At 35.4% G+C, this 13,344-nt stretch overlaps 1 protein-coding gene across 2 annotated transcripts in view; it reads left to right on the top strand.

The window, feature by feature from the left end:
- PKHD1L1 (PKHD1 like 1) overlaps positions 1–13,344 on the top strand; it is a 140,147-nt gene that overhangs the window by 81,311 nt on the left and 45,492 nt on the right. For both annotated transcript variants that reach the window (XM_039853719.1, XM_039853718.1), the window contains 5 exons: positions 1,846–2,087; positions 3,753–3,889; positions 5,311–6,340; positions 7,639–7,830; positions 13,145–13,296. In XM_039853719.1, the coding sequence (XP_039709653.1) occupies positions 1,846–2,087; positions 3,753–3,889; positions 5,311–6,340; positions 7,639–7,830; positions 13,145–13,296 (1,753 nt within the window). The remainder of the gene's footprint in view (positions 1–1,845; positions 2,088–3,752; positions 3,890–5,310; positions 6,341–7,638; positions 7,831–13,144; positions 13,297–13,344) is intronic.

Below are 13,344 nucleotides of genomic sequence, written 5' to 3'. Positions count from 1 at the left end.
TTACCATAAGAAAGAGTATTAATTTGAACCTATGAAATAAATATTTATAGTAAGTTCTCATTTAAAGTCATAGATAGGTTCTGTGACTTTATGCACAATGACGTATAATGAAACCAGTTTTACCATAGGCTAATCAATATAAACAAAAGTTAAATTCCTATGGCATCTCATCAATATTATAATGAAACAATATTGAATGAAATTATGTTATTCAAGGAACTGCTGTACTAATAAAATATTTTGGTTATTTTTCATGGTTAGGCTCCCATGTAAGATTTTGTTTGAAACAAAAAGCATTCTGATATTAAAAGTCATTTGAAATCCTCTCACTGAGCGCTTTAGCTAAATATATTAATGTATGCAAAAATGTAAATGAACTTTTTTGGGGTCACTAACAAATGTGGTTGAAGGAAGCTAGTGAACTCTTGTTATCTTACATTCTTGGCAGTGGTTCCCATGGATAAAAATTGTTAGTAATGATTGAATAAAGGGAAAGAAATCATAGAATGAGTGATGATTAACATGACCTTAATTTTGTAATTGAAACTGCTTATGACCCTCAATTTCTGTTTAATTATATATTTTAGCAAATAAATAAAAGGAACAAAACTAATATAGCTACACCAAGAATATTGGGGAAAGGGAACAAAAGAAGCTTTATTTTTGCTTTATTGTCCAAATTATGGATAATGGCAAAATTGGATGTCAGAGAACAAATAGTAATTTATGACAAGAAACAGCTAGATTATGTCAAGGTCGTGACTCAATTTAGAATTAAAATTCAAGATGGCATTTTGAGTTTGCCATTTTCCAAGTTAAAAATAGACTTGCAGATGTTAGGAAGAGTTAAATATATATTTAGCTTTATAAGTGATGATTTTTTCTGTCTTTGGAAGAGATTTTAATTATATAATGGCAAAATAAAAAGCGGCAAAATGATAGAGATTACTAATAGAACAGAAAGTCCTCATTTATAGCTTTTCTGTATGAAATTGAAGAGTAAAGTTAGTATTTAGCATAAAAATACTAATATTTTAATAAAAATATTTTAAGAAACAAAATATTTTAATAAAAATATTTTAATAAAAATATTTTAAGAAACAATAATTAAGTTTCCCACCAAATCTAATTTATACTTCACTATTTCATTGGTAAAAGCTATTTGAGAGTTTGTAAAGCAATTGGTTAAGAATACTATTTCAAAGTCAATCTGTTGGGTCCATCTCGCACCAATACCACTTACTAGGCTTGTGGCCATATTATTTCGCTTCTCTGTGCTTCAGTAACATTGGAATGCTATCAGTATCTATCTCAGAATTACTGTAAGAATTAAATGAATTAATATGTATAAAGCACTTAGAGTAGAACTTGGCTCAAAATAAGTGCTATATAAGTGTTAGCTATTATTACAAAGGAAGGAAAGGTGTATTTAGGCACACAGAACATAAAAAAGAAAAAAAATGCTTTTTAAAACCTTCTCTAGAGAAATCTCTGTATCCTCTTATCAAAAGGAATTCAGTAGAGCCCAGCGCAAACCCCTTTTCCACACCACCTATAGGATGTTCTAATGAATAGATCTTTTGACTACAGTTCTACAGAAATTAGTGAAGTTCTATGAACAAGTGTAGCTCTTGAAAAATATTTAATTGAAAGGTGCCTGTAAAATTTATTCAGTTGCTCTGAGAAAGTAAAACACCATCTTCAAATTCCTCTTCAGAGTATTGTATGACAAATAAAGTTTCCTGTTTTATAGACAAAGTGTACAACATAGCATAAAACTAATACACCAAAATAATGTTATGTCGATTTATATTAATTTTGAAATTTTTTGTTAAAATTTTATAGACACAGTCAACAAGAGAATGAAAAAAGGACCATTGCATCTGTGTCTGCTGATGGCATAAATATAACACTAAGTAATCCACTGAATTACACACATTTAGGAATCACTGTTACTCTTCCTGATGGGACTCTGTTTGAAGCAAGGGCAGAAGTTGGAATTCTTACAAGAAATATTTTAATAAGAGGATCCGATAATGCAGAGTGGAATAACAAGATTCCAGCGTGTCCTGAAGGATTTGACACAGGTAATTTTAGCAGGTATAATGTGACAATTTCAAATGTTTCAGACGTTGTAAAAATATTCCCTTGAGCAAAATTGCCCCCATTTGAGAAATGCTGTTCTAAGGTATGCTCTAGTAATAGATAAGTCCCAAATCTCAGTGATTTAAAATGAAAGAGGTTCATTTCTCAGGTGTGCAGTATGGGTCACAGGGGCACTCTGCTCATTGTGATTATTTCAGGATCTAGGCTGTTGGAAGCTCCATCTCAACACGGGCCTCCATAGTCTCTGAGACAGAAGACAAGATGGCTGGAGAGTTGAGCACCAGCAACTAATTACTTTGGTCCTGAAGTGGCAGGTGTCTCTTCTACTCAGGGGCCATTAGTCAGAACTAATTTTGTAGCTATGCTTCATATTAAAGAAGAGAGTTAATGCAAACCCTGGTACACCTAGAAGTAGAAGAGAACTGGATAGTGGTGAACTGTAATGATGTTTACCACAGTGTGTGTGTGTGTGTGTGTGTGTGTGTGTGTGTGTGTGTGTGTACACACTTGTATATAGCACAATATATTTTACAAGTCTCTTAAATATTTTATGTAATCACTAATACCATCACAATCCTGTAAGCAGTTAAATAATAGATACAGCTTAAATATAGCTTTTTCTTCATTGAGAAGTATATTTTGGGCAAAGCTCATTCGATACAATGTCAGATGTCCTATGTTCTGATTCCAATTGTCAACCAAGAAAAAGTTTAGGCTGTATTAAAGGATGAAAAGCATTTATTTGAGCAAAGGATTACAATTCCAGAGACACAGATTCAGCAACCCAAACTGTGCTCTGAGAACAAAGAAATACAAGATTTACAAAGACAAAAGGCACAAAATGTCACTCTTTCATGCAAATGAATGATCACTGGCTAGCTTAACAGGGATTGGTTTGTTCCAATATGCAGACAAGGCTGGTGAAAACTACAGGGAGGAAGGTTGAGTCCATGTGTCTTCTCAGCAATTGCTCTAGGATGTTTATGACCCCAAGATGTTTATGGCTCAGTGTTGAGCTGAGTTTAGCAACAGTTTAGCAGCTTAATAGCAGCTGGAGAACCGAGGCACAAGATGTACAAAGGCCCCCTCCCTTATGGCCTTCTGACTCTATTTTAAGTGATTCTCTTAGCAGTGCTTATTCCATTTAATTTTTTCCATTATCACAGTTCATCTGCATCAAGTCTCACAATGTCCATTAAACCAAATTGCATCCTGTTTAAAATAAGAATACTTCCTGTTCTACCTACTTACTACAGTTACAAGAATTAAGTGAGATAATGCATATTCTAGTGCTTATACAAGTATAAGATTGCACTAATTATGTGAATCCCCAAATCTTGGGGAAAAGCTTCACAAATTGTAAAACAAAATACATTTATCAATTTTCATTCAACCATTCGATTATTTATTATCTTTTAAAAAATATGGTAGTAAATACTTTAAGAAATGCAAGATAAGACACGATACTTACCTTTCTCATTGTCTAGAGGAGGAAAGGATGTGAATGCAAATAATTATGTTCCAGAATGAGGTTAAAGTTTTATGTTAATAAAAAGACATCATTTGATATGAGAAAAAAATCTTTATGTAATTAGAGGATTTTGATATGGTTTTTCTTTATGATGTTTTAAAAATATTTTTTAAAGGTGAATTTGCTACACAGACATGTCTCCAAGGAAAGTTTGGAGAAGAAATTGGAAGTGACCAGTTTGGAGGCTGCATTATGTTTCATGCGCCTGTACCTGGTGCTAACATGGTAACTGGAAGAATAGAATATGTGGAGGTAAGAAGCACTATTATTAAATGACAATAGTTTGCTCATTCATTATCCATGTAATGAGTGTGTACTGAGTTCATGCTGTTTGCCAAATGCTACTTATAATCTGGGAAAGAAGATGCGCCATTTTAATACACCCAATTATTTACCCGTTTAATCATGCCAAATTTTATTTCTCCGTTTTTTCATACCCCTCCTCAAATTCATCAGCAAGTTCTATCCACTCTGCTCACAAGATGCTATATCCTGAATCCACTCTCTTTCCACCACCTCCACCCAATCCCTAACGCCACCATCACCTTTCACCTGGACCATTGTGTTTCTCCTAACTGATCTTCCTGCTTCTACCCTTGCTCCAATAGAATCTCCACACCACAGCCAAAGTAAAAAATTTAAAGCATAAATCAGATCTTGTTGCACCCTGCTCAAGCCCTTCAAGGCTTCATATTACACCTAAAAAAAAAAAATCCAAGTTCTTTCTATAGGACCCACAGGATTCGTCCCCAGCTGGCCTCTGACTTTATCTCCTGTGACTTTACTCCTGGTTCATGCCGTGCAGCCACATAAGCCTCCTGGTGTCCCCAGACCATGTTGAGCACATTCCTGTACCAAGTTTTTGCACTTGTTCTTCATTCCGCTTAAACGCTTTTCCACCAAATACTTGTGCAGTTCACACTCTCATTTCAGTTCTCTTCAAATGTTCTCTTCTCGAAGATGCCTTTCCTCACCAGCTTTATTTGAAATAGCTGTCAAACCCCTGCTTTCCTTTATTTACTCATAGCTGCTAACATTTTATCTAATTTTTTGTTTATTTTTTATCTCCCCTCTAGAACATAAACTCAATTAGTTCAGAGATTTATTAAAAGAAACTATAACTGAATGGTTGATAAGAACATTGACTCTGGAATCAGACCAACTTGGGTTAAAATGAAGCCTTTGACCATGAACAAGATACTCAGCCTTTCTAAATGGCATTTGTTAGTCTGTAAAATGAAGTTAACGATAAGTGGCTACTTCATAGGATTGTGGTAAAGACTGTGATCAAGCACATATGACACTTCTCAACATTTAAGAAATGTTTCTTATTGTATAAGAATAAAAGTGAAGGAGAAAAGAATGTTTTCTTTTAAGAGGTTTTATTTTGCTAACATAAAAGTTTTGTAATAGACCAACATGAAAAGCAGAAGAGTCAAAGATGGCTTTTGTTCATTCATTAATTCATTGGTATCAACTACGGGCTGTTATATAACAAATAAAACAAGGTAGGCTGGGGGCCAGATGTTTTCAAATGACAAACATGAACAATATAGGAAGTATAAATGCATTAAAATAATATAAAGTTGGAAATTATATTTAAACAAGAAATATGAGCTAGATAAAGTCTGTGTCTATGCGATCACTAAATAGCTGTGATCTGGGCTTGACAGGTCTTCCATGCTGGCCAGGCTTTTCGGTTGGGGAGATATCCGATACATTGGCACCTGCTCGGAGATTTACAGTTTAAATCTTATGTAAGAGGCTGTGCAATTCACCAGACCTATAACAGAGCCGTTACTATCCATAACACACATCACCTTCTGGTTGAGAGGAATATCATATATGATATCAAGGGAGGAGCATTTTTTATAGAAGATGGTATTGAACATGGCAATATCCTGCAATATAACTTGGCAGTATTTGTACAGCAAAGTACCAGTCTTCTGAATGATGATGTGACTCCGGCTGCATTTTGGGTTACCAACCCAAACAACACCATACGGCACAATGCAGCTGCTGGTGGCACTCACTTTGGCTTTTGGTACCGAATGAACAACCACCCCGATGGGCCATCCTATGACCGAAACATTTGCCAAAAAAGAGTTCCTCTTGGAGAATTCTTTAACAACACTGTTCATTCTCAAGGTTGGTTCGGAATGTGGATATTTGAAGAATATTTCCCCATGCAAACAGGATCTTGTATTTCTACAGTGCCAGTACCTGCGATATTTAATTCACTCACTACTTGGAATTGCCAGAAAGGAGCCGAATGGGTCAATGGAGGTGCCCTTCAGTTCCATAACTTTGTGATGATAAATAATTATGAGGCTGGAATCGAGACCAAGAGGATCCTGGCTCCCTATGTTGGAGGATGGGGTGAAACCAATGGAGCAATGATTAAAAATGCCAAAATAGTTGGTCATCTTGATGAACTGGGAATGGGGTCTGCATTTTGCACAACGAAAGGCCTGGTTCTCCCATTTAGTGAAGGCTTGACTGTATCTTCTGTACACTTTATGAACTTTGACCGTCCCAACTGTGTAGCTTTGGGAGTGACATCCATCACTGGAGTTTGTAATGACAGATGTGGAGGTTGGAGTGCAAAATTTGTTGACATCCAGTATTTTCACACACCAAACAAGGCTGGCTTTCGATGGGAACATGAAGTGGTACTGATTGATGTTGATGGTTCACTTACAGGTAATGTTATAATTTCTGATAGAGTACATTAGAAATGTGTTTGTGTTAACATAGAGTTGAATCGCTGAAGCGGACTCACTTGAATCACAGATCTTACCCAGTACCAAACTTTGCTAATGACTTAAGGATATAGGTTAACACTAGGCACAGATGAGACATTCTTTTCTGAAAGAGCCCCAAACTATGCAGCTCCAACTATGTTTTTTTTTCCTGCATTTGCATTTTGGTTTTGAATTAACAACAAATTTTGAGCAATGTGTATGGAAGTATTGATTACAAAAGGAAGCCGTTTCAGTTTTAGAATACCTCCATTTTATACTCAGTTAATTACACAGATAAGAAACTGCTTACATGACTACCCAAATTTTCCAGTCAGTTGTGCCCCATAAATGTATAAATTCCAGGTTTATTTACATTAGCAATGTAGACAGACTGGATATAGTCTGCTCAAATACTTTAAAGGGAAGTAGTAAGTTACAGGCCTGCTGTTAACCTTTTTCTTTCCAATCTAAATTCTGAATTTGGAATTAGTTTAAGGAATATGTTAACTCTAGGTTAAATTTTCTTCTTTACCATTTCAAGTTCAGAATGTGCCACATTTTCTGTGTTCATAGTTTATTCATAGTTTCTAGAACAGTGTTTTTACAAATTTCTAATGCTAAAAACCTGTCTAAATGAGATAGCAAGTGAGATAGATAGAGAGAGAGGAGAGAAACTGCATAATACTTTAAAAGAGAGTGAACTACAGATATTAACAATTTACTTTTGAAAGACTTTGAAAGATGGAAGATTTGTCTCAATATTCAAACAGACTGAGTTCTCAACTGTAGTTGTTGACTTCTGTCTCCTGTTCCAATGGTGGCCTTAAGGGGGAGAACACTTGGATGGTTCTAATATACAAAGCTTTGTGTAACTTTATTAGTTTATTTAATTTGGCTTAGATTTTAAATGTTAGTTGGCAGTCCATTGGTTAAGAGTACAGGCTCTATGGTTAGACTGCCTGGATTTGAATTTTTCTGTGTATCTCTGACCAAGTTACTTATCCCACTTCTCATCTCCTACTGTGGCTCTCATGGGTGTTTCAGCTACATACGCAATTAACTCTCTAACCAAAGGGTCTGCTGCAAAGCCCCCGTATGAAGTCCTCTTGTTCCATGCCACCCTCCAAAAATATTTGCCAGGACTTTTAGATTTTATTAGCAGTACTGTGGGTGACAGTATTTTTATGTTGCAGACAGTTTGATTTTTTAGTTTTACAACATGAAATAGGAAAGATGTTGTGTGCGTTCGTTTCCTAGGTCACCAAGGGCACACAGTTGTTCCACACAGCTCATTGCTGGACCCTTCTCATTGCACGCAAGAAGCCGAGTGGAGCATGGGGTTCCCTGGGTCTGTCTGCGACGCCTCCGTCAGCTTCCACCGACTAGCGTTCAACAAGCCTTCTCCAGTGTCTCTGCTTGAAAAGGATGTGGTTCTCTCAGACTCTTTTGGTAAGTGGAATAGAATAGTTTAAACCACTCATTTAAATATATTTTCCTCAATTTTTATCATCATCTTCTTGAATTGTCACTCATTGTTTAGAATATTGGAAAAGCATAATATTTATATGTTAGAAGCCAGGCAGGAAACAAACAAACAAAAATGGGCATATTTGGAATATTGAATAAATGCATGGATCAGCACGATATTCTGTTGACTAAGGAACTGCCAGCCAATATTATGACACAGAGCAGGAAGGTTGACAAAGCCTTTGGAGCAAGATAATAAATATATACCACTGTTCCTGCCTCCAAAGGCAGATGCTTTCGATTATCTGTACTGATTGAAATGAGTCGTGGGAGCATTTACTAGGTCTATAGCTGCATACCAGCGCCAGAGACTATTGATGTACTGGTTTGTTTCAGAAAAGTTACTGTATCTGGAACACCAGGTATGCTTAACATCTTTACCTGACTGGACTGTATTAATTTACTGTCATTATTTATGATTCATCTGGCTTTGGCACCAGCCAAACCAGCAAGTTAAATGGGGTTGTGGTGGGAACTCTGATCCTTGCATCTCCCAGATCTTTCATTATGGCACTAATATCTGCATTTCCCTCAGCAAGGTTTTGGAATTGGTTTTAGTTTATCTTGGTAAGGGGGTGTGGAGGCATGATGTTTAGAGTATTCACTCAACCCTTCCGTCTAGATTTTCTCTCACTCCTTTAGTTAGGGAACCAATGTGGGAATTCTTCTAGTTACTAAATATATCTACTCCCGTTATACCTGATCTAGCCTGCTCTGAATGGCTTAGATCTATATATCTATCTATTTATCTTTCCATCCATTCATTTAGCCATCATTTGTCTAAGAGTTATTATTCAAAATATCTACAATTAATCCACTCTCACATATATTGTTTCGGTGGACTGCAGATTTTGGAAAATAGAAAAAACATTCATAAAGATTTGCTAAACAGGTCATTATTGAATATAGTTTTCTACATTTTTAATGTAAATCTAAATGATGTAGCTTTTTGATAACAGTATGCAAAACTATAATAATCAAGGTCTAATCTAAGCATATAATAAGGAACCAAAAGTATAGAAAGAGACTATCAACAGAATCCAGGGCACTTATTTCTCCTCCTGTACTGTCAACATTAAGTATTTTTCTTCAATATATTGTAAATACATTTATAATGTTACTTAAAAACTCTATCAGAATATCCACATTTAATGATATTTACAAGGCAGAAACTTGCGATTTGAAACTAAAATCATGCATCTTAATCTATGCCAAATAAATTTTGGAAATCTGTAGCATGATTATACCAGTCACACTATGGCTGCTAAAATTACCCATGTCAAATTAATGAGGGAATGCTGGAATTTTGTGGTTCTAATCCATGTTATCAGATCCTCTTATTAAAATATTTCTTATAAGAATTTCAAGTTCTGCCCTTCAAATAGAGTTCTATATTTATTCCCACTATATATTCTCACAGAGTTCTGTATCTATTCCTACTATAACCAGAAGATGAGTCATTGGCCTCACTGGACTCACTTGTGAGACTAAGTGGAGATGCAATCTCTTTTCTGGCCTTCATAAGCTCCCACTCTGGCTGGTAGACCATGTAAGCACAGTGGCTATTAAGGTGTTTGAAGATTCGTATCAGTTCAGAGCCAGGATCTAACAACTCTTGGAAAGTCTGGACAGTTTCCTCTCCTTAGTATGCAGTATCTTGATAAATGGTCACAGATTCCTCCCACTCAGTGAGAAAGGGGTGCTCCCAGTCTGTGAAATGGCTAGGATCTAGGAAATAGGTAAGAAACAGTGAATTTCCACTTAGGTAACTTGAATTACTATTTTAGTCCCCCAAGACATTTAATTTTTCTTTCTATATATACCAAACATCACCTTAGTGCGCTCGCTACCCAAGTACTTCATTTTAAGGAACCCCAAGATCAATCAGCTATTACCAGAAATTCCTGCAGATCAGAATATTCTGATTATTCCTCTGGTCAATAGTTATTGTGTTAATTAAACCGACCTATATATCTGATGGTTAAGTGCTACTTCCTGCCACTTGTGGATCCCAATACTCCTACTGAGACCAGGAACCCCAGGTGCATTGCAGCATCCTCCACCTGTATCTCCAGCATCCAGAGAACAGCTACCAAGGATCTCTTCAAAGGGCTAATAGGACAAAGGTGCTGGCCTAAAAAAGTGAGGGGAAGGAACAGTTATAGGAACCCAGACACACACAGAGCTATGTGGAGCAGGCTGCCTGACCGAGGTGTGCCCTTGGTTGAGAGATGCTGGAACCCTCCTACTTCCCCACAGGGAGAAAGTCAGGGAGGTACTTTGCTTTCACCTTCCTCCTTCCCTCTCTCCTCCTTGTACTTCTCACTCTCTAAACTCATGGAGAATGGTGGACAGCAGATCTGCAGGGCAACCAGTAAGTATGCAGCACCATTTCTATCATTTATTATAATGATATAAGTCATTAGACTTAATCAAAAGGATCATATACCTACTATCTGAGTTATAGTTACACCCACTGTCTCGTTGGCTTAATGACATAAACTCAGAAACCATTTCTTTTTATCTCATAACTAGATGTCCCAAATGCAATGTTACTTAATCTTTTAGAGACCATGACACAATAAACAGTATTTTAAGCAGAGTATCTATGAATGTTTTCTTTCAATTAAAAATTGACAGGCTAAAACAAAAAGGAACTAAAACAGCAAAAGCAAATAAAATTATTTTCTCTGGCGAGATAATATTTTAGTGTTTTCATTACTATGTCATAAAGTAGTTATGTACAATACACTTTTAATCATTTCCCTAAATACTTTACAGCACAGACGTGAGTGGACTGCACATAAGTATTTGATAAGACATAGTTTAAGATAGTTTTACAGAACACTTAGAAATGTGCAACCTTTCTAGGTAAGTTATTTTAAAAATACAACATGACAAAGTATGTATACCTTTAATTATTCATTTTTGGGGGAGGTGGTGGTAGTCATAATTTTAAGTTTTTGTTTGTTTATTTGTGTTTTTTCTTTTTGATTAAAAAAGTCTAATATCTCTGAATTCATGAGATCGTAACTTCCTTGTGCAGTCTCCCTGTGCCCTCTGGCCTACTCCCTTCAAGAATTAAGATTTTTATTTAATTACTAACCTGTGAACACCATGAGGGCAAGATCTGTAAACTTATCTTTCTGTCACCCACAAAGCCCAACACAAGACATTGCAAATAGCAGGGACTCCGTTAAGTAGTGATTTATAATGGAAGTAGTTGTAGTGCTCACACCAAACTCCAGAGCAGAGAAAACATCATGCCAGGCACTCTGCTTTTTAATGTGACATAAAAAATAAATCAACTTTCAATAGGCAAGTTTGGCTATTTTTATTTTCTCTCCATTAAAGTCAACTGAAATGATTTACTACTAAAATTTAAAAATATAAAAATAGATCACTTATTTTGATTTTATATGTATACCAAGTGAATCAAGAGCTCAACAATTTTACTAGATCAGTAAAATTATACACATACCAAAGCATCTCACACATGATGATGTATCTTTAAGTGAATATATGTATAAAGTTAGACCAGAGAGTCAATTAGTTTGAGACACTTACTCATTATGATCCTATTTTTTTAAATGAATGTCAATATCCAAGAATCTTCATTTCAGTCCACAATGCTTCAAATGAACATACTGAAAATGATTGTAGCTGAAAAAATTTAAGATGAACACAAAGAACTTTGAAAATGAAAGTTAGTTTTACTTATGAAACTGAATTATCAAGAAATGTCAGATTCAAATATAATTCCATATATCAGCAAACTTCAGTGGAGTTTTATTCTGGCAAAAATAAGAATAAATTCTAGAGAATTTGGATGATTTTAATTAGCTCTTATATAAGTCAACTATTCCTTCGCCACAGACCATTCTCAACTCGATAGGTGAAACGTCCAATCATTTATTTTCGCTCACATGTCTGAAGACTAGGTTGGCTGATCTAGGCCAGGCTCAAGTGGGAGGCTTTGCTTCGAGGTGAGGATCCAGTGGACTTTGCTCCTCTCCAGTTCAGGTTGCTTCACATGTGCTCATTGCAGGGCTCAGGTTGAAGGGAGAGCAGGTACCTGGGGGAGCCTCATTTCATTGACAATGCAGAGGCCCAAACCACAAGCTTCCTCCAGCAAGCACTCTTCAAGCCTTTGCAAATGTCAATTCTGCTAATATCCCCATGGACCAAAGAATTCAATCTATTCTGCCCTGAAGAAGGAGAGAGGAGTGAATTTGCTGAATGATCCAAATTATAGCTCTTCTCATACATTGCAGATTTTTTGAAACTGTGTTTTAGCGCCTCTGCTCATAGGCCTTTCTAAACTAATTCATAAGCCTAGGAATGAATGAATTTGTACCCCCTTGATACTGGAATTATTTTTTTGCCTTATTCCTCCCCCCAAAATGATGACAGTTTATTTTATAATCTTGCTTCTAGCTTCTTCCTCTTAAATTTATAAGGGAAGAGGTTGCAAATTTCACATAAAATTTGATCAGAGATGAAAAGAGAGAGAGAAGGGAGAGAAAAATATAGAATATAGATAATCACAGATCTTTTCTTTATATTGTAAGAGATCTTTTCAAATCTTTTACTGAAGTTGTTAGGCACTCTCTTATACCAAAGCATTACTAAATTATATAGTTTTTCCCATAACAAGTAGTTCAGGTCCAAGTTCATCACTCTCAAAATTTAAGGTATCATGGCCAGTATTTGTGGTATGTCTAGTTATAGCCTAGTTCCTTAAGAATTCTAAATCAAACTTTTCACTAATATTTGGTATGCAGATTTTGATTCACTCAACAAATATAGGAGAATCTAATAAAGAATCAGAACTTATGTTTTCATACCTTGCAAATCAATTATTAAGTTATTAAAAGAGTAGAAATGGAATTTATTTTAGATCAATGATATTTAAATAATTGAATTAATATATTTAAGCATTTCTGTCATCATAGTCATAATTGTCATGTTTCAATTTTTCTTTCCCTAAGGAATAAAAGCTCCTTCTCAATTCAAAATTCCAAGTGAGAAAGTCATTTTATGTTTCAGTTAAATGTAATATTAAACATTGGAGCCTTCAGTTAAACAAAGACTTTAGAACATGAATAATGAAATGCTATACAAACCTCTTTAAACTTCCATAGACTAGACCAATATTTTACATTTATTTTCTTCATAAAAGGATGAATTTTCTAGAGGTAGAGATTACTATTATTTGTTTTATGTTCTCCTACAGGCACAAGCATTGTTCCCTTTCAGAAGAAACGACTGACTCATATGTCTGGATGGATGGCTCTGATTCCAAATGCAAAGCACATTAACTGGTATTTTAAAGATGTGGATCACATAACCAACATATCATATACTTCAACATTCTATGGATTTAAGGTAAACAAAGAGCTATAAAATCCATCTTCCAATAATTATGATTGTGTA

This window comes from Pteropus medius, unplaced genomic scaffold, assembly GCF_902729225.1.
Source record: "Pteropus medius unplaced genomic scaffold, Ma_sr-lr_union100, whole genome shotgun sequence".
Taxonomy (NCBI): Eukaryota; Metazoa; Chordata; class Mammalia; order Chiroptera; family Pteropodidae; genus Pteropus; species Pteropus medius.
This window is presented reverse-complemented; position numbering and strand designations above follow the sequence as displayed.